The sequence below is a fragment of the Sinohyriopsis cumingii genome, chromosome 14 (assembly GCF_028554795.1).
Source record: "Sinohyriopsis cumingii isolate HCF-2022 chromosome 14, ASM2855479v2, whole genome shotgun sequence".
Taxonomy (NCBI): domain Eukaryota; kingdom Metazoa; phylum Mollusca; class Bivalvia; order Unionida; family Unionidae; genus Sinohyriopsis; species Sinohyriopsis cumingii.
In genome coordinates this window covers 67,032,139-67,059,210 of record NC_142974.1, presented here as the reverse complement: position 1 = coordinate 67,059,210, position 27,072 = coordinate 67,032,139, and the positions used below count along the sequence as shown (strand labels likewise).

The 27,072-nt window shown below is 35.5% G+C and overlaps 2 protein-coding genes across 4 annotated transcripts in view; one reads left to right on the top strand and one right to left on the bottom strand.

The window, feature by feature from the left end:
* Positions 1–9,292, bottom strand: part of LOC149784049 (uncharacterized) — a 59,963-nt gene extending 50,671 nt beyond the window's left edge. The window contains exons 1-2 of the mRNA XM_089932136.1: positions 9,197–9,292; positions 601–1,180 (exon numbers count right to left, since the gene is read on the bottom strand). Of these exons, the coding sequence (XP_089788262.1) occupies positions 601–1,119 (519 nt within the window). The 5' untranslated portion in view covers positions 1,120–1,180; positions 9,197–9,292. The remainder of the gene's footprint in view (positions 1–600; positions 1,181–9,196) is intronic.
* LOC149784048 (uncharacterized) overlaps positions 1–24,890 on the top strand; it is a 47,584-nt gene extending 22,694 nt beyond the window's left edge. For 2 of the 3 annotated variants that reach the window (XM_089932138.1, XM_089932139.1), the window contains exons 2-4: positions 393–445; positions 16,331–16,395; positions 19,865–24,890. In XM_089932138.1, coding sequence (XP_089788264.1) covers positions 16,372–16,395; positions 19,865–22,297 — 2,457 coding nt within the window. In that variant the 5' untranslated portion in view covers positions 393–445; positions 16,331–16,371 and the 3' untranslated portion in view covers positions 22,298–24,890. Of the gene's footprint in view, positions 1–392; positions 446–12,186; positions 12,744–16,330; positions 16,396–19,864 lie in introns of those variants that run through there. The other variant, XM_089932137.1, reaches the window with a different exon arrangement.
* The last annotated feature ends 2,182 nt before the right edge of the window (positions 24,891–27,072 follow it).

The following is a 27,072-nucleotide window of genomic DNA, read 5'->3' as shown; positions in this document are numbered from 1 at the left end:
ATAACAAGAAATTGCTTGTTACTGAATGAAATAACATGGATAATAAAGACTGGAACAAATATGCAAATAAACTCACCAGCATTTTCACAGTACAAATATTGTATGCACAAAGCATTAACAGGTTGGGGTTTATAGGACTGGTCAGCTTCAGCTGCATAAATTGGCTGACCATTCTGGGCACAATAAATACTGGATGGTCAAAATTAAGTAAATAATTAGATGGATTACAGGAAACACTTTCATAAATTGGAACCAAAAGCTGAAACTAATTACCCCATGGATACTGCACCAGGTAATAACCTATTGTGAAGGAGGGGGAAAGTTGCATGTCAGAGTTGCTTCCCTTTATCTATATCTTAATTTGACAGAAAATATTTTCTTTCATTTTTCAGGGATGCCTGGTTTCAGAGGTAGGAGAGACAAATCCTAATGCTGATGTGATCCGGTAATGTATTTGATAAAGAAATATTACATTGTGTGTGTGTCTGTCTGTCTGTCTGTTCTCCATAAAAATGTCACTGTACGTCACAACAGATCCTGTGGAAAAGTTATCCTTCAGTAATTCAAAATCTTGACCAAACGTTTTCATTCTTAACTTACTGAGTGTGTAAAACTTAGGCCTTGTGGAGAAAGTTTGGAATGGAAGTGTGTACAATTTGATAGCAGAGTCAATAATGCCTGGGCATCACATTTAGCTGGTCCAGTATTGGAAGACGGTTGTCCCCTTGGCATAAAAACCTTGGCACATTCCCATGGCTGGAATGGCCATTCAGTGACAGTGCTGTTATTCCAGTATATTTTGTCTGATTTAGGATTGAAGTGGAGTAGTAACAAATGACAAAACCAGTCATCACAGTATGATCTACATTGTTTTTGGAATGTCCAAGCTCTAGTGTACTTGTTTCTATTCACATGGCTAGCATGACATATGGTACAGGGTGGTAGTGGGACTGTTGGACCTCTATATATTTTGTTTACAAGGGACCGATGAAGACTATCAATCTCCACTGTTATGAAAGTGTGCAGTCCCAGTTTCATGTGATGCAGGGCCAAGGTCACTTTCAGCCAGTTTGCATACTCTTTGTCCTTGACCTGATCTGAGGGTGTTGGTGCTGCCATTTCAACCTTGGTACAACCAATCTGAGGTTATGTCAGCTGCACGTCTGTCATCACCAAATGTCTGGAAAAGAAATAACAGAAAAAAAGAGTAGCAGGTGCTGAATACTGATCATTTCCACATATCAACATTCAACAGATGCTAACACTGATTTAAAACAGTGTAATGACTTATATTCAGTTCCACATACCAACATTCAACAGATGCTAACACTAATTTGAAACAGTGTAATGACTATTCATTTCCACATATCAACATTCAACAGATACTAACACTGATCTGAAACAGATTGTAATGACTATTCATTTCCACATATCAACATTCAACAGATACTAACACTGATTTGAAACAGTGTAATGACTATTCAGTTCCACATATCAACATTCAACAGATGCTAACACTGATTTGAAACAGTGTAATGACTATTCAGTTTCACATATCAACATTCAACAGATGCTAACACTGATTTGAAACAGTGTAATGACTATTCAGTTCCACATATCAACATTCAACAGATGCTAACACTGATTTGAAACAGTGTAATGACTATTCTGTTTCACATATCAACATTCAACAGATGCTAACACTGACCTGAAACAGTGTAATGACTATTCAGTTCCACATATCAACATTCAACAGATGCTAACACTGACCTGAAACAGTGTAATGACTATTCAGTTCCACATATCAACATTCAACAGATGCTAACACTGACCTGAAACAGTGTAATGACTATTCAGTTCCACATATCAACATTCAACAGATGCTAACACTGACCTGAAACAGTGTAATGACTATTCAGTTCCACATATCAACATTCAACAGATGCTAACACTGACCTGAAACAGTGTAATGACTATTCAGTTCCACATATCAACATTCAACAGATGCTAACACTGACCTGAAACAGTGTAATGACTATTCAGTTCCACATATCAACATTCAACAGATGCTAACACTGACCTGAAACAGTGTAATGACTATTCATTTCCACATATCAACATTCAACAGATACTAACACTGATTTGAAACAGTGTAATGACTATTCAGTTCCACATATCAACATTCAACAGATGCTAACACTGATTTGAAACAGTGTAATGACTATTCAGTTTCACATATCAACATTCAACAGATGCTAACACTGATTTGAAACAGTGTAATGACTATTCAGTTCCACATATCAACATTCAACAGATGCTAACACTGATTTGAAACAGTGTAATGACTATTCTGTTTCACATATCAACATTCAACAGATGCTAACACTGACCTGAAACAGTGTAATGACTATTCAGTTCCACATATCAACATTCAACAGATGCTAACACTGACCTGAAACAGTGTAATGACTATTCAGTTCCACATATCAACATTCAACAGATGCTAACACTGACCTGAAACAGTGTAATGACTATTCAGTTCCACATATCAACATTCAACAGATGCTAACACTGACCTGAAACAGTGTAATGACTATTCAGTTCCACATATCAACATTCAACAGATGCTAACACTGACCTGAAACAGTGTAATGACTATTCAGTTCCACATATCAACATTCAACAGATGCTAACACTGACCTGAAACAGTGTAATGACTATTCAGTTCCACATATCAACATTCAACAGATGCTAACACTGACCTGAAACAGTGTAATGACTATTCAGTTCCACATATCAACATTCAACAGATGCTAACACTGATTTGAAACAGTGTAATGACTGCTGTGTCTAAATTTCTGAATGGGAAATGATACATACTTTTGCATTATACCTGCAAGATTTTAATGTGTAATATTTATAATACACATAAGTACAAATACACCTAGAAATATTATGTAGTTACTGGCATTAAACTAGTTTATGTTTATTCAACTCATGAAGGAAAACATGCTTGCCAAAATGGTTTTAACAGTACACCATCCAGGTTACATGCACTCAGTACACCATCCAGGTTACATGCACTATGCAGCCATATTATGCTGAACCATTTTTTTTAGCTAAGATTAACATTATCTTGTTTGCCCACTTTTAGTAATTCCAGACATATTTGACAGTAGAATGGGATTGACACTCTACTGACCAAGAAGAATTTCAAGGAACTCAGGATAAGAGCATTTCTTCTTATTAACGTTTAGTAAATTTTTTATTTAGGACCAACTAGACATCATAAGACGTTTCGTTTGATGAACAGCCCATGTGAATATGAACATTCATGAAGGAGCAGCAATAACAGGGTTTTCAAGATGGATGTTATGTTGGACATACAGAATGTTCAATCAGCACCATTTTCATTTAAGACCAACTAAATCATAGCAAATCTTTCAGTGGAAACCAAATTTTTATTTATAAGGCATCTATGTGTAGCAATAAGATTTTTAAAATGGTCACCATTTTGGCCATATCAGAGTTCAAATTAGCACTATTCTTATCTAAGACTAAGTTAAGTTATCACATAAGCAGTGCTGGTCTATGACCAATAGAGATAAAAATTTGAAAGGCTTTGGAGGATTTGTTTTAAAAAGTTTTCCTACTTTAGCTCACTGGCCATATGTGATGGCAGATTGGCATCATCTCTGCTAAATATGATTTTAAATTGGTCAAGTGGTGTTTGAAAAGAAGTTGGAATGCAAATGGTGACTGATACTTAACTAGGGACACATGGTTATACATCAGGATCATCTGAACATAAATACACTACCAAAGTGTCTGAGAAATGGACCTATGAAGAAAACATTACCAGACAGAATAGATTGGTGATGGTAGTATGTGCCTTTGGAAGGATCTATGTACAAAACATAACCAAATGGTAGGGCAGACAGGTGTAAGCACTGTATGTGCCTACCAAAATGACTTTTATACTGAAAATAGCCAGATGGACAAATAGACTAGGGTAGCATGGACAAATAGACTATTAGTAATATTGACAAATATCTGTACAAGGAAATTGACATATGAACAAAATATGACTAGGTGGCAAGGGTTTCACTATTTGTACCCACAAATGGACATGTATACAAAATATAAGGATGGGCATACAAGCTAAATATTATACATGCTTGAGAAACTGAGCTATTATAACGCAGAACATAACCAGGTAGACAGACTGACATGTCACAATACGCGTGCTAGAGAAATGGACTTATATACAAAATATAACCAGATGGATAGACAGTCAAGCTAAATATTATACATGCCTGAGAAATGGACCTCTATAAAAAAAATATGAACCGATGGACTTGGATATCACTATATGCGCCTGACAAATATATAAAAGTTAACCACATACATAGGTGGGGAAGATGTAACCGATGTACAATGGTAATTACTGTTCAGACCCAAGAAATTGACCTATTTACAAAACATATCAGGAAGGACTATGGTATTATTGTAACATGCCCAAGAAATGGACCTATATACAAAACATATCAGGATGGACTGGACCTGGGTATTACTGTACATGCCCAAGAAATGGACCTACATACAAAAACATAACCAGGCGGCCAAGGGTATCTTTTCTATCATGACTTTGCATGGCTTTGTGAGGTTTAGCAGCATTTATGTGATGTGACGGGTTGTTATGCCGCCACCGTGGTAGGTGTGTTATGGTTGGGGTCGGGTGCTCCCAATATTCTATTTAAATTTTTATAGAAGTCCCACCCAGGCTCGATTTTGGTTGGAAGTTAAATTAGTGATAGATGTAAACCTCCGAGCCCCCAGTCAGCAATGCCGACCATTAAATGATTGAATACACAAAAAAGTGAAATTGAACGAATAACAATTTAATGACAACTCAATAGTCAAATTATTACAGTTTCCCAAGTAGTCTCCTTCCGCTCCACCCTGTGATAGCCTATTGCATCATTTCATCAGTGTGAGCTTTCCCGCTGTCCTTGTATTCTACTCATCTGTATTCTTCTCTCCTATTCCTCCAATTCCTTCTCCACTTCCTCCCGAATTTCGCCAAATTCCTTCTCCTCCTCGACTTCTCTATACTTCTCCTTCTTCTCCACTTTCTCATCCTCAACTCCTTTCCCTCCTCCTCCTCGACTCTCTCCACCAACTAGACTTATCGACTCAAGGACAAGTACAATATTTTCTTATCTCACACTACACCCTGCATATCATCAGATAACAGCTATTAAATTTCTTCCATCACGCAGAATACTCGTACATTCTTGCATAGTAAACCAGAAACCTCGCGTACGCAACTGTCAACGGAGAAGGTGCCACCCTCTCCTACGACATTGGGTATAACGTTCCCGCCCTTGTCGACAAGAAGTATGTTAAGCCTGTGGACTACAAAGGGGAGGTGACTGAGGTCCAGTACGCGAACTGTGCGCGTGACTCGTTGTCAGTGTCGGTCATTGACCTCGATTCACTGTACGTGAAGGGGAACATTGAATTGCGTGCTTGGATGGAATATCACATGAATTCATACTGCTATGTCGTTATGTGTTGCCACAACCGAACCCCGAAACCTGCAAACCGATGCCGGTGAGTGCTGTGGAAACCAGGTCCAAGAGTCGACAGACGAAACCGACTCCGATGGAAGTTACGTCGACACCAGTCAGTAACGTACTTCCAGCCGAATTGAGGAACCTTCAGCAGGAAGATGCAAATCTGACGCAATTGCATAAATACGCTAAAGAAGGAACGGAGAAAGAAACTCCGAATGGCGCAGTGAACTTCGTATACAAGAAGGGGATATTGTATTGCCACGCCAGGAAAGGACACGAACACTTCAAGCAAGTCGTCTTGCCCACGGAGAAGCGAGGTGAAATGTTGAAACTGGCGCATGATAGTCTCATGGGAGGACCCGTCCCCTTGGGGAGTACACCCCTTATGGATGAACCATTTCGACATATTGCGATGGATTCAATCGGACCGATAAAACCCGCATCGGCACAAAGAAATCGGTATATTTCAACTTTCGTAAATTATGCCGAACGCTATCTAGAGGTTGTCGTGTACAGAAGCCGGAAACTGTCTGCTGCCGAGAAAAACTATTCCGTATCGGAGAGGGAATGCCTCTGAATCATGTTTGGGATATCACAGTTCGAGCGGTACTTATCCGGTGCTCTCTCTCCGCCTGGAATACTGTCAAATCGTGACGGTAAATACTCAGGTCATGCTCCTTGAGTGTAACCTCGCGAAACCCGTCGTACGATCGTTCGCCTGTTGCCATCTTTATCCACTTCTCAAATAACCCTCGAACACGAGTGTGGAATTGAGAGTGGGTTTCCGTTGCCTTTTTCATCCAGTCCCGAAAATGTTTACGGTACGTTTCGGTGGTCAGCCGATAATGACAAAAAAAGGGCCTTCTTGAGGGAGTCGTAGTCTTTAGCTACATTATCTGCAGCTAAGTTGTGGTAAACTTTGCGAGCTGCACCTTGCAAAAAGGCTGAGCCGTTAATAGCCCAATGTTGCTCGGGAATTTTATGAACGCACGCGAGTCTCTCAAACTGCATGAAGAAATCGTCAGTGGACTCTTCGTTGTCATTGAACCGCGCCATAATTATCTATACCATTCGGTGGTCGATAATCTGTCGTTCGCTCCATCCAGGACCCAGTTTCGATTTTGCTTGGAAGTTAAATTAGTGAAAGATAGATGTAAAGCTTTAAACCCCTAGTCAGCAATGCCGACTGTTAAAATACTGAATATACAAAAAAGTGAAATTCAGCGTATAACTCAATGACAATTCAATAGTTCAATGATTAAATTTCCCAAGTACTCTCCTTCCGCTCGATCCTGTGATAGCCTATTGCATCATTTGATTAGTAATGTGAGATAGCTGTCCACCTGTCCTTGTATTCTACTCATCTGTGTATTCTTCTCTCCTATTCATCCTCCCGAATTTCGCTAAAATCCTTCTCCTCTTCGATTTCTCTATACTCCTTCTCCTTCTCCACTTTCTCATCCTCGACTCCTTTCCCTCCTCCTCGACTCTCTCCACCGACTAGATTTCTCGGCTTTGCTCTGCTAGTCTCACTTCCGTCTACCCTTTTAGAGACTCGAGACTTAACTGAACTGGAAGTTCTGTCCCACAACAACCTTCCCGTGAAAACACAAGGACGGTACAATATTTTCCTAAGCCCTCTCATCTCACATTACACCCAACCTATAATCAGATAACGGCTATTAAATTTCTTCGGTCACGCATTCATTCATATTGAACTACTCATACGTTCTTGTATGTTAAAACAACGTCTTACTAAAAGCACGGTATCAATTACTTCTCATATATACATCAATAAATTGCGCCACATCAGTACATATTCATAATCCCATTATTCTAAACAATATCACAACAATCATATACATTTCTTTTCATTACAACTCATACAAAGTACACAATTATTCAAATATCCATGCATCCATGTTAACTAATCTTACACACTTCAACCATTTTCCAAATTCACAATTCAGGCATGTGTAAATTCTAATATATGACATGAACAAATGCACTAGTTTACTACAAATTAACTTAATTGTGGATTACAAAATTAGTTCTGACCACAAGCTACCAATCTACATAATTCTCCACATATTACTCAAGCTGCGTTCTCAAATACGCATGTAAATTACACACTAAAAAGGTAAGTCTATGTACTAAACAATACTAGTAATTAAGTATACATACTACACATAATTACAATTACAATGCCGTAATATTCTGCAAAAATCGAGCAAATAACTTATTGATCTTTACGAAGTTTTGTCTTTCCTTAGAATCTCCTCTCTAAGTTTTACCGCCAAATTACGAGTAGATTTCTGGGAGTAACCCTATATTTCTCAGCAATCTTCCTAGGCGAGACTAAATTTTCGCTTGCTAGTTAGAAGTTATAATTCGGATCAAAACTGTTATCACACCCTCTATCTCAATTCCGATATGGGGTCGCTGTGGCCCGATCCAAACAAACTTAGCGGACAATGCCATTCTCGCTGTCTGTCCACGTGGGGATGGATTTATAACACGACCCATTTCCCCCTCGCAGGCTCCTCTGATCTTAGGACTAAGTTGTATCACCTAGGTGGGAAGTCACTCGATCTAACGCCTGTACGAATTCAAGATGCCGGGTCTTCTCTCTGGTCACGGTAACCTTGCGCAGGAGATTAACTCTAGCCTGCGGCAATGTTTCGACATTAAACCATGACTTGTAATAATACCTTAGTTTATACACGACTTACGAACTGGGGCTGAGCAACGTAACAGTTTATTAGGACCGAACTTTGACCAGGCACTTGCCATTTTCATTGCTAGTCACATGACCAGACAAATCTTGCAACCTATATGTCCATGCCATGTCAACTTTCCAATAGTCGTGTGATATCAACAATAAACCACGTTCTGATGTTGTTGCATTAAAATTCATATTAAATGAAAGTCGCATGCTATTTGTAAAAGAACGAAAGGACACATAGTTCTTAATTTATTTATTCCAAAAACAAGTACCAGAAACATGTTGCTTTCGCAACAATTTGGAAAATGTCAGATTCATCAAGTGTAGGGCACGAGTCAATAATGGGTGTGTTGTATCACGTGACTGCGGCTTTGACCGGTGCTGTCTGCTTGATGAATTATTTCTTGGGAGAAAATATTGTAAAAGTGCTGAACGGGTTACTATAATGCTCAGAAATGTACACAATGTACCCATGAAGACTATTTTTTATTTGTATTTGATTGAAAAATAATAATATGAAAATCAAAGATGATTTATATGATTTTGATTCTTATCTAGTTGTTGCACAATTCTTGAAATGACGGTACTCAGTCGAAATTTAACAGAAAGTATAACAAATAGCGAATTGTGATACATACACAAAATGAAAGGGTAGGCCTCTTTCAAACGTAAAGATTAAAAAAAGGGAAAGATTCATATTTGGCGATAATTTTACTAATAGTGTGCATTATATGCAGATTAAATTAAGGTCTTCAAATCGAAAGTGAATAATTGGTGTCAGTGGAGACTCTTAATTTACTTCCATCTCGACTTAATATACACCATCAGTTGTTTTATATCTATACGATAACTTGTCTAACACATATTGTCAAGCACAGCTTATGTTACTTACGCAACGTTGGTTTATATCCAAATAAATGATGATGCAAGGCTTGGTTAATTTTCCATTTCTGTGTTGTACCCTAACATTCGGCCGACTTCGTAAAAGATCGAAATTACACTCCGCAATACTATCGGACTATCACTCGGCCATTTCCGGCAGATTGTGAAAGATTTGACAGAAAATTGTTGGTTGATTGGTTTGAGGTTCTACTCAAAAGACAGAATTGTGACAGAAATGTAACAGACACCGGTGCTCTCAATGTGCAAACATAAAAGAAAGTACTTCTTTCAGTAGTGCTAATACAAAAGAGGTATTTTCTCTACGCGATAACACTAACTGCATATCAACTGATGTGATTTGTTTAATAACCTGTAAAATTGTAAAATATGTAGCATGCAATATGTTAGATAAACACTACAACAAATTTCTAAGAGAATGAATAATCATCGCTTTCATATAAAAAATTATAGAGATCCTCAGTTTTCCTCTAATGTTTCAACACACCAATACTCAATCTCTACTTGATTTTTATTTCATGCCAATTAATATTGTGCATGGTGACCTGAATAGACTCATAAAAGAAACTTATTGGATTCATAAGTTAGATACTTTGTATCCTAATGGACTTAATGCTAATGCACTTTATAAAATTGTATAATTTAAATTGATATATTGTATATCCTTTATAACAATATAATTATATGTACGACTGACTGTCTCTATTTTATTTTATTATTTTACTTACTCAAAAGACACAAATTCAAAGATAACAGTTATATACAGGTTTAATAATAACAGAGAATCACGTGATATTATCGAATTAAATATCAATAACTCTTTATATGTTTTGTAGTAAATATAACGCAAAAAAAAAACACGATTGGCATGAGAAATCAATAAATACATTGTGTTTATTTATATTCATTACTGTTTGATAGTGTTGATACGCGACTATTTAACTTGGCAATTACTTTATTGAAACATTGGGATGCTACTTTGGTTATTAAAAAAATATCTGATAGCTCATATCTATTTTTTTCGGCTAGAAATTTGCTAATAACAATAATATGATGTACATTTAAAAGCTGAATATCATACTATGCTTGCGAAAACCGTAATAACTACTAAAATAAATCAGGTATGCGTGTTCCATTGTTTTTCTTATGTTTCACATGGCCGGAATCAGCCTGGCCCGTAATTTGGGCCGAATCAGTCACGGTCCTAATCAGCCATGGTCCGAATTAGTCGGATAAATCAACCCACCCACGCCCAAATCTGTGTTGATCATCACGGGGGGGAGAGCCTGATTTATCGGCCTAGGTCCAAGTCAGCCAGCAATCCGCATTAATTTCTTAATACAATATACAATTTATTACGTATATTTGATTTAATATATATTTATTTTAATTTAATTTGTTTGTTTGTCAGTTTAATTTTATTTTATTTTTCTTACATGCTATTGCAATGTAAATTTATTCACTGGAGATGATATTATTTCAGAAAATTGGTTGACCTTAATCATTCTTTAATAAACACCAGGTGTTGGCCCGGAAGCTGACCTTGATTCAAAATAATAAACAAAGTTCTATTTTATTTTAAAATGATTGGTTGTTGTCAAGGTCATGATGGGGTTTGGGGTTTAAGATGTAAACAACTTATTTCATAGAGAAAATGATTGGTTTTCGTCAATGTACGTAACATAAACGATCACGTGACCCTCCCCCCCCCTTGATTTGGTTGTTTTGTTTTGTTTTGTTTTTTTGTTGTTGTTTTTTGTTTTGGCCATATTTTTAAGTTAATTGTCTTCAGATCATTTGGATTTCCAAAGGAATAATTCTTTATTCTCTGGAAATATTTGAAGAGTGCTCATATAGAATTTTCGGAAAGACATTGCTTATAACTTTAATTTGGACTTCCAACACCGGAGTGCCATTGTTTGTATTTCTACAAGGAACTGTTTATAAGCACAGTACTGACTACATGCTTACGTCATCGCCTTCCATCTTTGATTCTTCGTCGGGATTCGAACTTGAATTCAGTAGAACATTTTATTATTAGGATTTTTAGAATTTTATTCGTGGATTATTCTTGGATTATTTTTGGATTTGAATCTTGAACCTGAAGTTCTTATTTTAATTCTCTTCATTTTTACAGAATTTTCCCAGGGAAGTAAATTATTTGTTAAATTTTAAAAAGCTTGTTGTTTTCACTCTTTCTGTGTTACTGTTTATTCGAGCCCAAACACGTAACAAATTAAATAAAGACAGTATTTGCTGCAACAATAAGGGTTTACGATTTGAAAACGCTCATGCGATATGTATTTATTACGACTGCAACGCTTTTTCTGGAATGTCTATTGGGCGTTTCTTGTAACCGATAAATTACGCGTACGGCCTAATATTGACCTTAATCTACTCGAACATTTACCTTTTCATAATTTTCTATAAATGGTGACCGTAATGGTATTGTACCATCATCATTAATTACTTGTTAAGTTTCAGACATTATCAGAAACTTGGGGGTGGGGGTTGTTGTTTAACTAACTTGTATGTGAGAAAGCTGGACAGCAACTCTCCGTGAGTCAGTGGTTCGTACCGGGTTACCCGAGTTTTTCCTCCAATAGTTATATACTGTCCGTCAAGTATAGCCTATATTGTGCTGGGAAATGGCGTTAAACCCAAAACAACAACAAAAGTGCTAACTGAACGACAATCGCGACCTTAAAATGTTGACAACCGCGTGCCAAACAGCACGTGTACCCTCTTGACGTGAGTCAACGCTGGCTATTTAGACTACTATATTTATGTTCGTAAACAATATTTTATCTAATGTGTTTCTAGGTACACATCTAAAGGACACACGGTACTAATTATACGGAAGAACTGTGAACCAGTCTAGAAATGGGTGAAGAAATGATAGAGTATTTACAGGTTTGGTGGTCCATAATTGGTTAATAATGAAAATTAAAATTTTAGGAAAAATATCTTTTGAGAACTTGTCCTATATGTAATGTAAAAAAAATATTGACAAATTTCTACTGATGCAATTTTAGCATTTTTACAGGCTTGACTCAGGAGTACTCAATACTGAAAGTAGCACCTGATTCATTTGGTGCAGAATCAATAACACGTGTTTCATGCACATGTATGTAAACAAATTGCCGCGGGTCATATGGTGTTCTCCACACATAAGCTTGCACCAAGGTTAGATGTGCACGAAAAATTATAGGTGTCATTATCAGCACCCATAAATTTTAAGTTATTGAATTTTGAATATGGCAGTGTTTCCATATGTTTACCATTGGAGTGGAATTAGTACCGTGAGTCCTAAAGCTATCCAAAATGGCTGGTCTAATTTTAACCATGTGACGTCATTGGACAAACCATTCGGCGTGCGAGAAATTTGGTCGGTGTCAATATGTTTATTTACCAGACGAAAAAATGGAGGACCGTGTAGTTAATTTTATATGCGAAGAACTTGTTTAATATAATATGCACAAAAACGATAAAATAGCAAAGAAAACACTGCACATATACAGACTGAAAGTAAGGCAAAGGTGAGTTTGAGATTAGCAAAATTAGCATCAGTATAATGAAGACTTATAACGGGAAGCACAGGGGTTCGACACACGTTGTAAAAGAAAATTAAGAGTATCCGGCAATGAATATACTGGGGGAGGGGCTTGTCTTACATGTAACAATATAATGCAAGGGTAGACACGAGTCCTATACCTTGGGTATTTCTTATTTTAGTCTCGTAAGCGCTAATGTAAAACTTAAAGATCCAACAAGGAGTCACCGTCGACAGCGACGAAAGCAGTGTTATACATGTACACACACACACCAACGCTGAATGCCTACCGGTATCACGCTACCAATTGTTTTTATATAGTCCCTAATGTTAATGTTTGGTGAAATAAACATCGGACTACTTTCTTTCCTACTCGCGACATACACTGTCATAGAGAAGAAAGTTCTATCGACCAAACTAGGTCAGCCATTGCATTTAAGAGAGATAACTCTGCTGCAGCTAAACAGGGTATGAGTTATCCAGTCACAACAGATGCATTTTCAATGACATATGTCACATTTTTAAAAAGTATGATCCACATATGAATCAACATAATCTAACATGTTGCCAAGAGACTCAACTTTTTTTAAAGCTTGATGGAAACTACAACTGGTACCATTATACCTATACCACTCTTTGTTCTTAACCTAGGACCAAAGGCCCGAGGCATTTAGTTTGGAATTTGTTTCAGAACCTAACTATATTTTGAGGGAAAGTAGCTTCAGTGGCAAATTTTTTTAATGTACATTAGCTAAATGTTCTCATTCAGAATATTGTCAGATATTATTATTGTGACAGAGATCAGGTGGGTAGGTATAAAGGATGCTTATATCAGAATTATTCATTCCAATTTAAACATATATGTAGTGGAAACAGTCTTTTAGTAATGAGTTCAGTTGTAATTTGAGATGAATTTATTATTAAAAAGTGCTCGTTAATTTTATGACTAAATCAATATTTGGGATTATTGTGAATTCATATAAGGACATTCTGGATTATATCTGATACATAGTTTCAACAATACTGGCACATCAGCACATTCAAGATTAGAATATTTTCCCCTGTTTTTCCAAGAAAATGGAATATCTTTGCATGGTAGTTTAGATTTTTTCAGGGTAAAATTTTCCAGTAATCCACAAGCAGTGGCTTGAATCGATATAATAATGGTAGATGGCAGTATTTATTTATCTCTTTAGTTTCCTTGCAAGGGGCCCTCATTGGCCGAGTGGTCTAAAGTGCTCTCCATTATGGATCACTGCCATCTCACCTCTGTCTGTGGCGGTTTGAGTCTTGGATTCAGCCAATGTGGGTATGTGAGAAAGCTTGCCAGTAGCTTCTCGTGGGTCAGTGGTTCTTTCCGGGGTTTTCCCGTGTTCTTCCTCCACCATTAATACTGGTCGCCATGTATAACCTATCATGTGCTGAAAAACGGCATTAAGTCCCAAAACAGCAAGTTTCCTTGCAAACCCCACCACCCATATTACACTCATTTTAAGTAAAGTAGAAACATATCCTTATTTTTCCAGCTGTATGGCGAAATAATTCTGCAGATTTGCTGCTTAACTGTTATATTCACTGAGCCTTTACAGCAGCAAAACTAAAATTAATTCTCCATACAGGTAGAAAATTGTAATATCTAGTTTAATCAAGAGATCTTTTGTTGAAATAAATTTAAACAGTATTTTCCATGAAGCTAGTTGTACATTCAAGTAATCTTACAGCCCTATTTAGAAGAGGTTGTTCCTGGTTTACCATGAAAACAAACATTAACAGTAATAAGTATATTTGAGATTTTTTAGTTTAGTTCAATATCTTGAAATCTCTTGAATGACTTGGATCAGCCATGTGATTCAACAGGAAGAATAAATTGACTGAAAGAGCAGATATAACTTTCGCTGTACTCAATGATTTCATTAAATGTAAGTGACACTGCGGGTTTTACATTGTCCTCATTGTATAGAAAAGAAAACAGTATTGGATATTTGATCGAGATTTATAAATAACATTATTGACATGATACAGTTATCTTGCCTTTTGTAACTACATGGTTATTTTTGTAACTGTCCATTTGTAGCCATACAGTTATCGACATAACAGAGAACAAAAGGAGGCTATGAAATAGACTATACAGAGAGACTTTTAAAATGCAACAATTGCTGGGAAACAATTCAGACATAGAAATTATCATTATTTATTCATATTTAAATGTCATTCATTCTCTGGAATCAGATTAAGTTGTGTTCAGATATAATCTGAGAGGTATCACTTATTCAGATTTTTCATTGGAAGTACAAAGTGCTTGTTGGTATTTTGGACTAGAACAATTCTTTCGGATTATTGTGAATTTATTCAAAGATATTCCAGATTATATCATTGTGACACATCAAGACTATTAGTACATTGGCACATTAAAGACTATTGGTACATCAGTACATTCAGTACTGAAGTTCATTTGGAACACTACATTTTTAGACTTGTTATAGAACTTTTAGGATTATATGGGATTTAATTCACAATACTGTACATTTCTTTAAATTTTCACTTTGTATTCAAGGAAAATAAATTGTTTGTTGAATTTTACAGAACTGGTTGGATATACTTCATTTTTTTAATTTAAGACCAAAGAGTAGTAGCAGGAACTAAATAAGTATGTAAGAAAACTGCAGAGTGATTTCATCCATAAACCCATGGAATTCATTCCAGACCAGAAAGCAGTACATGTATCTGCAAACATATCAGTACTCATTACGGTAGAAAAGACTACTGACAGCAGTAACCAAAATATTGATAATAGTTTTCCCACCATTCGACAAATGCTCTTAAAGTGTTACGTGGGCACTTTTTAATTAATAACGAAGCTTGATTCTTTGCTAGTGGATTCTCATTTAATTAAACTTTCTTTGTATTATTATTATATATGATTGGTTTTGTGGGTTTAACACCATTGTTTAACAAATGATAGGCTATATAACCCAGCCAGTATATTTGGTTGAGAAAGAAAAGACCACATAAATAACTTTTTATTCATGAGAAGCTATGGGAAAACACGACACATTACAGAAAAGCTTAAACACAAAACTGTCATTACCATTATAGCACACTTTGGAAAATTTTCTTGAAAAATAATAACATGTAATAATACTTTGCAAGATAGAAATGTTACGTCACATTCCACATTGATCCTAGTGATCAATTCATAATGTAAACAGGGTGTGGATGTACTAACATATTCTGGTGTAGCACAGGCTCATAATATATATAATCCCCAGATTCTCAAATACAAGTCTTTTGTCACATAATTCACAGTAGTGGTCAATTATAACTGCAATCCACAGCATAGTTTTTCAAAGGAAAAGAACTATAGAAGTAAACCCTCAGACCAATCAAGCCATGACATTCCTGAGGTAACAGTTCCTTATCTCATTCGCAAGGCATTTGTACTCAAGAATTCACTACATAAATCAGTTCATGGATTAATACTGTATCAAATAATATTGCAAACCAATATTGTTGTACTTGTTTTTGAAACAAAATCATGAATATATTTATTTATGAATATTTTATATTTTCTAGGATGTTTCTTAGACTGTCAATGTTTGAAGTGACGATCAAGTATGTCAGAGGTACAATCAGATAATGTAAGTACACAGCTATAGAAGTTTGTGCTATTCCATTGGTAACTCTTGTTAAGAATTTATTGCATACACTTTGTATTTTGAAATATATGGTCTTCATGAACAATATGGGTCATATAAAAATAGCCACCCCACCCCTTACACTTACATGAAGTTAAAAGACATTTGGATGGGGGTCGTGGTGTTAGTTAATTGGGAATATGGCACTGGGCCATAACTTGGGTTGAAAAATATAACCAGTTGTGAACTCTTTTTCTTTTAGAGTAAATCACTACAAACAAGACAATATTCCATTGGGTCAGAAGACGGGTTTTGGACCCTGTGGTCCCATAATCCTTCCGCAGCCATTGTTATTTGTTCACCTCAGTGATGTATAGGGTAGCTGTTGAACTCTTCCCACACGACTGGTTAATAAGAATATTTATTGATGTGTCTCTTATTGAATCTTTATACTTGATTTAAGTTATTGGATTTGGATATTTACATTTCAGATTCTTCCACGTTTTTTGGTATAACCATGACTCCTTATTAGATGTGCATTGTTACTGAGCAGTTAGTACTATACCTGTGAAGCTAAGATAGGTCATTCTGATCAACTCTTCACTTTTCGCTATTATTATCCCAACACTTTGGTGGGTAAAAAATATTGGGATTGTACTATTTATTCTGCCTGTGTGTGTGCATGCGCAAGTCAAGTTCAGCGATTCCTACTGCACCATTTTTGAGATAAAGACTTCAGACAAGGGATATGATTGGGGACCTTCCGTAGGTATGCAAAGAGGTTTTTCAATTAACTTTGATCCCAGAGATTGGATCCAAATGCGGTGGTAGCACGTATGTATCTATGTACAAGGAACTCAGGGTGGCATTATAACCAAGAAAATTGTGAAAATCATTGAGCTCTGCAAGTTGTGTGAGTGGTTGTGTGGACAATTTACATATCAGAAGGTCATGGATAATTATGACTGACTTGTAAATTGTACCAGTGGTTGATGTAGACAATTTACATTCCAGAAGTACATGATTGTAGATAATTTATATGCAGGCAGTGCATAGATGTGGATGGCTGATTTGCAAGTTGTGGTTGATTTAAATAATTTACATGCTGGAAGTGCATGGATATCAAGTTGTTGTAGGTAATTTATGTAACGGAATGACTGATTTGCAAGTTGTACCAGTGTTTGATGTAAATAATTTATATGCTGTAAGTACATTGACATTTATGACTGATTTGCAAGCTGTACCATTGTTTGACTTAGATAATTTACATGTCACAAGTGCACAGATATGCATGTGCGAGACAGTATCAGCATGATGGGAATATTTGTCCTTAAACTTTACCTGCATTCTTTAGTAAAATTTTAGTTATTTAGATCTTTAAAAATTTTCATTATTAAATTGTATCACTAGCTCAGTCCCAAAAATCCATTAACCTTATTTTTACAACATTAAATGAAAGCAGATTAATTATTAAATTGGAAGTTTCTTTCATGCGTCACTTCTAAATTCAAAGTTACTCTGAAATTAAAGCGTCTTGTTGTTTTGACTTGGCTAGAAAGAATGCTTCTTATCCTTGACCAATCACAGCACATGTGTAACATACTTTTGTCAAGAAATTGTTCCAAAAATGTGACCTGAGGAAAAAAGTAAAATCGTAATGAATATTTACACTAAACAGATTCTTGATCCTGCAGTGTGTTGGTTAAATTCTCCAAGCTGAAGCAATGAATAACTCAGTCCTCTACATACAATTTTTAAAATAATTTTCTTGAAGAAATTTTACAAAAACTGGTCAAGAGGAAAAAAGTATAACCTTATTATCCATCTGCCCACATCTAGCTTACAGCATATAATAAAATCCTCCAAAGAGTGTAAGAGGAGAAGCGAACACCTGTGATTAAGGATCTTGGTATATGCATTTAGCTCTTTTTGTAAAATTGCACTGCATGTGCCATCATGTAACTTGGCATGTACTCATATTTTGAGAAATACTATACCACTCTGTGAAAAATAGGTCACTATGTGTTACATTTCTTGGTTAATTCATTTGTGTCAAACTTTGGCTTTTGTTCACTGAGACACTGCTGCCATGTCCAGCAGTGAAAACCAGGCCATTGTGTCCTCTTTTTCACTATACACTAATCTGATAACGTTTGTGCGAAGTTGTGTTTCTTAGATATTAAATATCAACAATCATTGAACTCAGTAAATAGATGTGGCAAGAATAGTACCACTCACTGCTATCTGAACTAGGTCAGTGAAACTATATTTGATACTTGTTATCTGTGTTGATAGTGAGCTTTTAGCTCAGTGTTTTAGGTGCCAGTGTCTTTGATTGTTCCAATCAGGAATTTTGCATTTTTTCACAGGGTTCAGAATTTAAAGAAAAGTTACTCCTCTCATATTCCTCTTGGGTAATCTTTAAAGAACCAACTTTTTTGTTATTTTGATATCTGAATGATCATAGTTGATTAGTTGATTTGGTCTGTTGTTGTTGTTGTAGGGTTTAATGCCATTTTTCAGCACACGATAGGCTATGCATGGCGGCCGGTATTAATGGTGGGAAAACCCCAGAAAGAACCACCGACCCACAAGAAGCTACTGGCAAGCTTTCTCACATACCCACATTAGCCTAATCTGAGACTTGAACCCACGCAGACAGAAGTGAGATGTCAGTCATCCATAACGGAGAGCGCTTTAGACCACTCGGCCACTTGGGGCCCCTGATTTGGTCTGAGAGTATACAGCTAGACCTTACTAATACATACATACATACATACATACATATATATATATATATATATATATATATATATATATATATATATATATATATATATATATATATTTTCCAAAAAGACACGTTCAGAAAATAGCACATAATATCTATAAAGTGAAAAGATGTCTCCATGTTTCAAGGACTGGCAAAGTTACTGTGCTTTGTGCTTTTTCATGCACAATTCCAAAACACACAAAAAGAGTTACTTTCCCCATTTGTCTGCTTGGGATAGCACATGGTTTTACAAACAGTGATAAAAATTAATGGCAATCCAATTAAATGAAAGATATGTGCATGTATATTAGCCCTCTGGATGTGGTGTGAGTTGCAGAGCAAATAACTTTGCCATGTACATCTCCTGTTTTTTAGCATTGTTCAAAAATCCCATAGTGGAGCCAGAGAGACTGACATGCAGTTGCGTCATGAGGACTTCATCATCCAGGAATCCAAATTGGGTCACTTTGACCCTTACTTTATACTCCTGTAATCTACATTCACCTTTGTGCTTTGCATTAAGCTCAGTTTCTTAGACTCTGTTGCCAAAGGAGTTGTGTTGCTTAATTTGAAGCTGTACCATGTAGAAAATATTAAATTTTTTAGACAAATCCAGCCATACTGTCTTTGGCATTTTCTGTTTGCAACATCTGATTTGACGTTTTATTTAAAATACAATTCATTTTATTGATTTTTCAGATGGAGTACAAATATTCTGATGCAGTGTTTGAAGACACTGATAGAATCAGAGATCATGAGCCTTCCAGTTTTTGCCAAACAGTCATCCATCAGAAACAGCATGCAGAGTTCCAAAATAACCATATAAAAGAAGAGGATATTTATCAGATTGGGAACCATGGTGATTATAGGAACTATCCAAATTTTAGTATCAATTCCGATGGGATACATCATTTTGGTGTTGGTTGCCCTATAAGTCAGCAGAATAGTTGTTACATCAGCAGCCATAGTCATTACAAGAATCATTTTGATATCTGTAACCATGGTGATAAAGTAAATCACTGTAATATTTGTCACAATATAAAGCAAAATAATGACTGTGGTGCAACAATAAATCATTGTAATGTTGGTAAATGTGGCAATGACAGGACTGCTTTTCAAACTGGTGGCTATGGTGATTGCACAAACCAGTTTTCTGTCAGCGACCATTGTGATGAAGTGAATCAGTTTGATATCGGTAATGATGTAAAGCAAGGAGATGATCTTGATGTCAATAAACATGGTGAAGACAAGAATCATCTTGATTATGGTAACCATAATAATGACAAGAATTATGTCCCCTTGCATGAAAAGAAAGAGGACAACTTTGTTCTTGGCTACCAAGATGATGTTGGTAACTGTGGTAAAGAAACAGGTCACCACGGAATAGAGAGTCACATGGATACCGAAAATAATGGTGGTAAAAAGATTCTGTGTGATAACATTAATCGCTATGATGGAAGCAATAATTCTGATGAAGAGAATCGATTTTATGCTAATAACCAAGACAACAAAAACAATAACATTAAATCTGGAAACCATGGTGAAAAGAACAATAATGTGGATGTTGGTAATGACAGAACTGCTTTTCAAATTGGTAACCAGGGTGGCAGGATATGTCATGAAAAGGAGGAATACAAAGATCAAAGTCCATTAAATCCAAGGGTACTGGATGTTGAGTGCCCAAGGAATCCCCATGTACAGGATGTTGAGTGCAAAGAATGTGGTAAAATATGTCGCAATCATTACTATTTGACTCAACACGTAAGAATTCATACAGGTGAAAAGGTATTTAAGTGCAAAGTTTGCGGACATTCATTCACATTTTACAATACTTTGAAGATGCATGAAAAAATACACGAGACAGAAAAACCATTCAAATGTGATGAATGTGAAAAGTCATTTCGTTCGAAGTCATCCCTAAAACACCATCTCAAAACTCATAGTAAAGAGTATGCATACTTTTGTGATTTATGTAACAAGTCTTTTAAGACTCGTGATGGTCTGTTGTCGCATAATACAAAACACGAGGGAGCCAAGTCATACAAATGTGATGTTTGTTGCAAAAGATTTTGGTTTGCGGAAGATTTTAAGTCTCATTATAGGGTGCATTCTGGAGAGAAACCATACAAATGTTCAGAGTGTAATGTAGCATTTTCTCACTCGAGTTCACTCAAGAGACACTTGTTGAAGCACAGTGGAAGCCAGCCGAATAAATGTGAACAGTGTGATCGTACATTTTTAGTGGTAGCAGATTTAAAACAGCATCAGAGAAGATGTCATTCAGGCAATGGACCTCTAGTTTGTTACATTTGCTCCAGTATTTCTAAGAATATTGAAAGTTTAAGAGCTCATATGAAGAGGCACACTGGTGAGAGACCATACAAATGTGATGAGTGTGGTATGTCATTTCTGCTAAAATATGACCTTCTTGAACATACAAGAATACACACTGGCCAAAAACCGTACAAATGTAACATCTGCCAGAAAGCATTTCGAGTGAAGAGTTCTTTAAGGCGACATGTAGTTATTCATACAGGGGAAAAGAATTATGAATGTTCCGATTGTGGAAAAAGGTTTACTTTGTCGTGTAATTTGACAGCTCACAGAAAATTGCATGGTGAAAAGATATACAAATGCAATCATTGTGGGAAGACTTTTGTGCTCAAGAAGTTTCTCAAGAAGCATATAGAAACTCACATTAATGAAAAGTCTTACTTATGCAAAGAGTGTGGAAAGGCTTTCGCCACGCAGGCCAAGCTAAACCTCCATGAAAAGGTTCATACTGGAGATCGACAGTTTTCTTGTGAATTCTGCCCAAAAGCATTCACAACCCAAAATATATTGAACTCGCACGTGAAAATTCACCTAAGTGGGAGACCTCACAAATGTGAACAGTGTGGGAAGACCTTCAAGCGTCACTCTCATTTGATATCACATGAACGTCTGCACAGCATTATTCGTCCATTTGAGTGTCTTGATTGTGACAAAAGATTTCCGGATATTATCAGTTTGAACTCTCACAAAAAGGTTCATAGTGAGGAACGACCACACAAATGTCATCTTTGTGTTAAAAAATACAAAGCCTCATATGACTTGAAAAAGCATATTAAAAGCAAACATGGCACTACATAAATTTGCCAAACAATATTCTTGTTTTGCCAGTCTTGATGGTTATTTTTGGTAACTAACAATTCTGAAATTTATTGCTGAATAAATTTTATTCATTTACGAGTCCGGACTTTATGGAATACATAGCTTTGTTGTAAAGACTAATGGCATGTATTGTTGCGATGAAAATTAGCACCAGACAGTAATATATGTTAAATTATTTTCAGAACAAAAATTGCAGTCTTCAGTGCAATAAATACTGCAGTTCACTTTCATTGCAGTTAGTTAAAATTATGGTGCCAATCTGTTTCAAAAATATAAATTCCCACTGGAAGAGTTTCCAAGGGAAGTAAACATTGGTGATTCTAAAGAATCCCCTGTCAGTGACCAACATTGCCATAACAAGTCTCATTTTCCGCAGTAGCTTGATATGAACAATTCATGTTAAAACAATTTGAATGAACTAATATATACACTTAAAGACATTCTTTGTGGTAAATGTAGGTTGTGATCCAATAAACCATTAAAATAACTCACTGATCAAATTCAGCTGTGACAGTAAACCTACGGGAACGCCATATTAACTCATTAACCCCTGGTGCCACGTTTTCGTGTCATGACGTAGTAGCCTACTGGCAAGCTTTGTAGCGTCAATGTCATGTATGATACACTACAGTGGTGGTATTATAGAAAGGAAGACAGATGTAGCTCTACAATGATACAAAATAATCTGGACGTTGTAGTTGCACTACAAAAAATACAGAGAAAAAAATCAAATTTTTTGGACCTTGTTTTTTTTCCCATCCAGAATTCACCTGTGGTCAAAGTTTGATTTTACGTCCAGATTTTAGACTTTTTGGCCTCAGATCTAAGGCAGACCGATCTGAACTGGTCATGACAGGCAAAATGTTGCAAAAAGTAGGATAAGATGGGCATTTGGAATAAAGATTGGTCTCGATACAAAAATGATGGGTCCATGATGCAACAAAAAAAAAACGAACTCCAACTTTTACCCTTCTGCTTCTGCATGAGTGAAATAGTCGATGAAAAACGATGTTTCTAATACAACTAGGCATTAAGTTAATGGGAAATCTCTTGAAAGTCGATGTATTCAGAAACAGCCACTGAAAAAGTGTTTCCTACTCACATTTTGGGCAAAACCGACAAAAACCTCCAGTGGGTAATTAGTTAAAATTCAAGGACACATTTCTGGATGCTCATGATCAAACATGTAGACCCATCCTTCCTACAAGTTTACGTGTCATTCACTACAATTCAATTTTCTGAATGCAGTATTCCACATCTAGATCAAAAGCCACATGTCCTACTGCATTTTTGTGAGTTCCGTGTTTTAAATTTTTTAAGTTTTGCAACTAAAGAAATGGGTGGAAGTTTTAATAATGAGTGTTTCAAAGTTAAGTCTGTACAGGGATTGAAATCCCATCAATAAAACATTCTCTGTTTTCTTCCGTTAACAATAGGATAAGCTCTCAAAAGATTCATTTTACTAAAATTTTATTTCCATTTTGAACCATTTATTTCCAGCTAAACCCATACTGTTTCTATTTTGTCTTCAGTCATTTTTCAGATATAGATAGGATAAACTCACAAATGATTCCTTTTACTAAAATATTACTTTTCATTATCAACTCGTCATGACCATATAAACCCATATATATACTACTTTATTTTCACCCATTTCTTGACTGATTCCCATTCTTCCATATATTTGGCACAGCGAGTCCTGTATTGTGTATAATAGTAAAATGCACCAGTAAATTGTGCACACAGTTTTAATTATCGAAGATTACATTATACTGCACACAAGGAATAGTGATGGAACATTTCAGGCAACATTGAGGTACGTGTTTTTGAATTTCAATTAAGAAAATCAGAATAAAATATTGATATGTGTAATCAATAGACATCTTTAAATCTATTGTCATTTATTTATTTTCAATTCAAGATTTAACCATATTATCAGTCTTGTGCAATAAAGGAGTAAACGGTCATGGCGAGAGTGTGTGTGTGTGTGCATGTATTGCTTTACAAAAGAAGATTTAAATGACAACTTATTTAAAATTCCTCCAGATCAGATATGATTTTAAAGTAATGTAAGTTATACATATGCCAGTTAAAATGGAAAATATGAAGTTCCAAAGTGTTCAATGACCAAAATTGGTGGGAAACAAAGTGATGAGGGGACATCAGAATTATGTATGTTGATAGAGAACTAAGTCATGATATCTGAACCATAGTGTTTTAAAATGCTAAGAAATATATTGCTGACTAAGCAAAATTACTATATAAATGGTATTTCTCAATTTTTTTAAATATTTGATTGCAAAAATAGTAACAAATTGATGTATAAACAAACAAAAAAAGAACTTTACAATGATATTAATTCATAGAATGACTTTGTTTACACTGTTATAAACATTGAAAAGTATACAAAGTATATAAATGTGATGGCTTTTATTTATTTTGTTTCGATTTTGTCGAAATTTACAGAGAACTAGCTTTTGTAAATGTATAAGTTGAAAAGCAGCCTTTTACATTCCCTTACTACGTTTGTGAAAACAGTGAAAGCTGCAAAAAATAAACCAATATGCATGTTGGTTTTTTTGTGGTTTTTTTAGTTGTTTTTTTTTATTATAGAATATTTCAACTTGCAATCTGATCAGAATCAGACAGGATCCAAATGAGTAATGCTCCGATCCATCCATCCTTTATTTCAGCTCACATGGCCAATAGACATAACCCAGTATTCGTAGTTTATGTCAACAATTGCTATTTTAATTTGTTATTCATCACCACTTGACCAGTTATGACAAATTTTGGCAGAGATAATCCTGGCTTAAAGGTCATTGAAGCTTGTAGAAATGAGGTCAGTCGGCTTTGAAATATTGCCCCATGTCAGTTATCAGTTCCAGAAATATCTAGCAGTGGGGGAGGGGGCAGGGCTAAACAGGAAGGTGAGGGGTCTGTATGATGAAACCCCTATTTGTTGTCCATGGAACGAAGCCCGAAAACCTCCTGAATTCTAAGCATTTACAATGCACAATTTTAACCCTCCTCATTCCCTGTATAGGACGTGCACATGGCTATTACCAAACTTAGTAACTCTTTAAATGCCTAATAGATTTTGGTCAAATGTGACAGAACGAATAATGGCCCAAAAACCTTTCTAATTAATACAATTCATGCCATGCCAACCCCAACACCCCCAATCAATTTTTACCACAGTTACTAAAACTAGAAAAATCTGAAACGACTTCTAAATAAAAAGTGCAAAAAACAACACGACCAATTTCGACATAAAGTCTTACAGTATATAATGTTTTTAAATTATTTTACAGATGATACCGATTCGCTATGAAATATGGCAATCATGATTAAAAACAGAAGCGAAAAAAACAAAGCAAGAGAAAAAACAAAAACATAACACCTTTTAACAATTTCTCAAATTATGCCCAAGAAAACTGCAGAATAATTTTGATAAATTTCACAGAAAGCATTTCAGTATCAAAAGGCTTTGAAATTATGTATTTTTTTAATCAACTCTGGCCACAGACAGCAAAATTAGTGAAACAGTTACATGAATTCTCCCCCCCCCTTCCAAAAACAATAATGGGACACAATTTGATACAATTTTACAGAAAAGCAGCCTGAAGTAAAGACTTCTCAGATATATATAAGTAAAGCCAAATATGGCTGCAATTCATTACGAAAATAGAAATAACAAAAGTAATTCTTCTCAGAAACTGCTCCAAAGAATCTGATTGAAAAATTACAGAAAGTGCTCTGGTATGAAGGAGAGGTAAAATATAACAAATAGATGAGATCCACCATAAATATGGCAGCCATGACTGAAAAGATGAAAATCACTTAAATGACTAGCTGAAAACCATGGAAACAAATACGACAAAATATCACATAAATCATTCTGTTTTCCAAGGGGTTTTAAGTTTGTTCCTTGACTCTAAACTGTCTGGAAATATGACTGTTATTCCTAGAATATAAAAAAAAAAATTTATAGCTTTTAAGGAAGAAAAAAAAAACGTTTCAGAGATGATACGGTTCCACTATCCAAAAAATCACTGTCGGAATCGTAAACTGAATATTCCATAAAAAAAGATCAAATTTCCCTTTTAGTTCGCTTGTTTGTCATAATCTAAATATCCAGTGGTAATGAATGTCAGCTTGTGGTTAAGTGCTGTGTTTAGATCATGCCTTAATTTGTTTTTACATTTTTTTGGGCACTCTGTATACATACTATTATGTCGAGAATCATATTAAAAAATTCAACGGGTTGTACTTCAGTAGGATAATAGCTTTGGAACCAGATGTTAGGAAAAATTATGTAAATAGTGATTTCTGGTTCTTATCAGTACATTATAGTACCTCCACTTTGACATAATGGAAAGAATATTGTCTTCTTTTGCCATATTACAGCATATACGTACATATGTCGTTTAATCTAAACTAAGCTTAATAAATGCTATACAAGTTTTCAAAATAACAAATTTATTATCTGATTGGAATAACATTTGTCAAGAATCCACCAACAGTTGTGACAAGCTTCCATTCCAAGTTTCATCAAACCTCTACAACATACAACAACAAGATAGAAAACAGATGCTTGATCCAACCAACAAATGTATATTTTGAAATCAGAACATTTTTCCATTTAATATCTGTATTTATTGGAATCAATAATGCAAATATAAGGGTATTTAACAATAACGCTTGTTTCACAAGAGATTTATGCAAACGTTGAATAATTTTTATCGTTATCC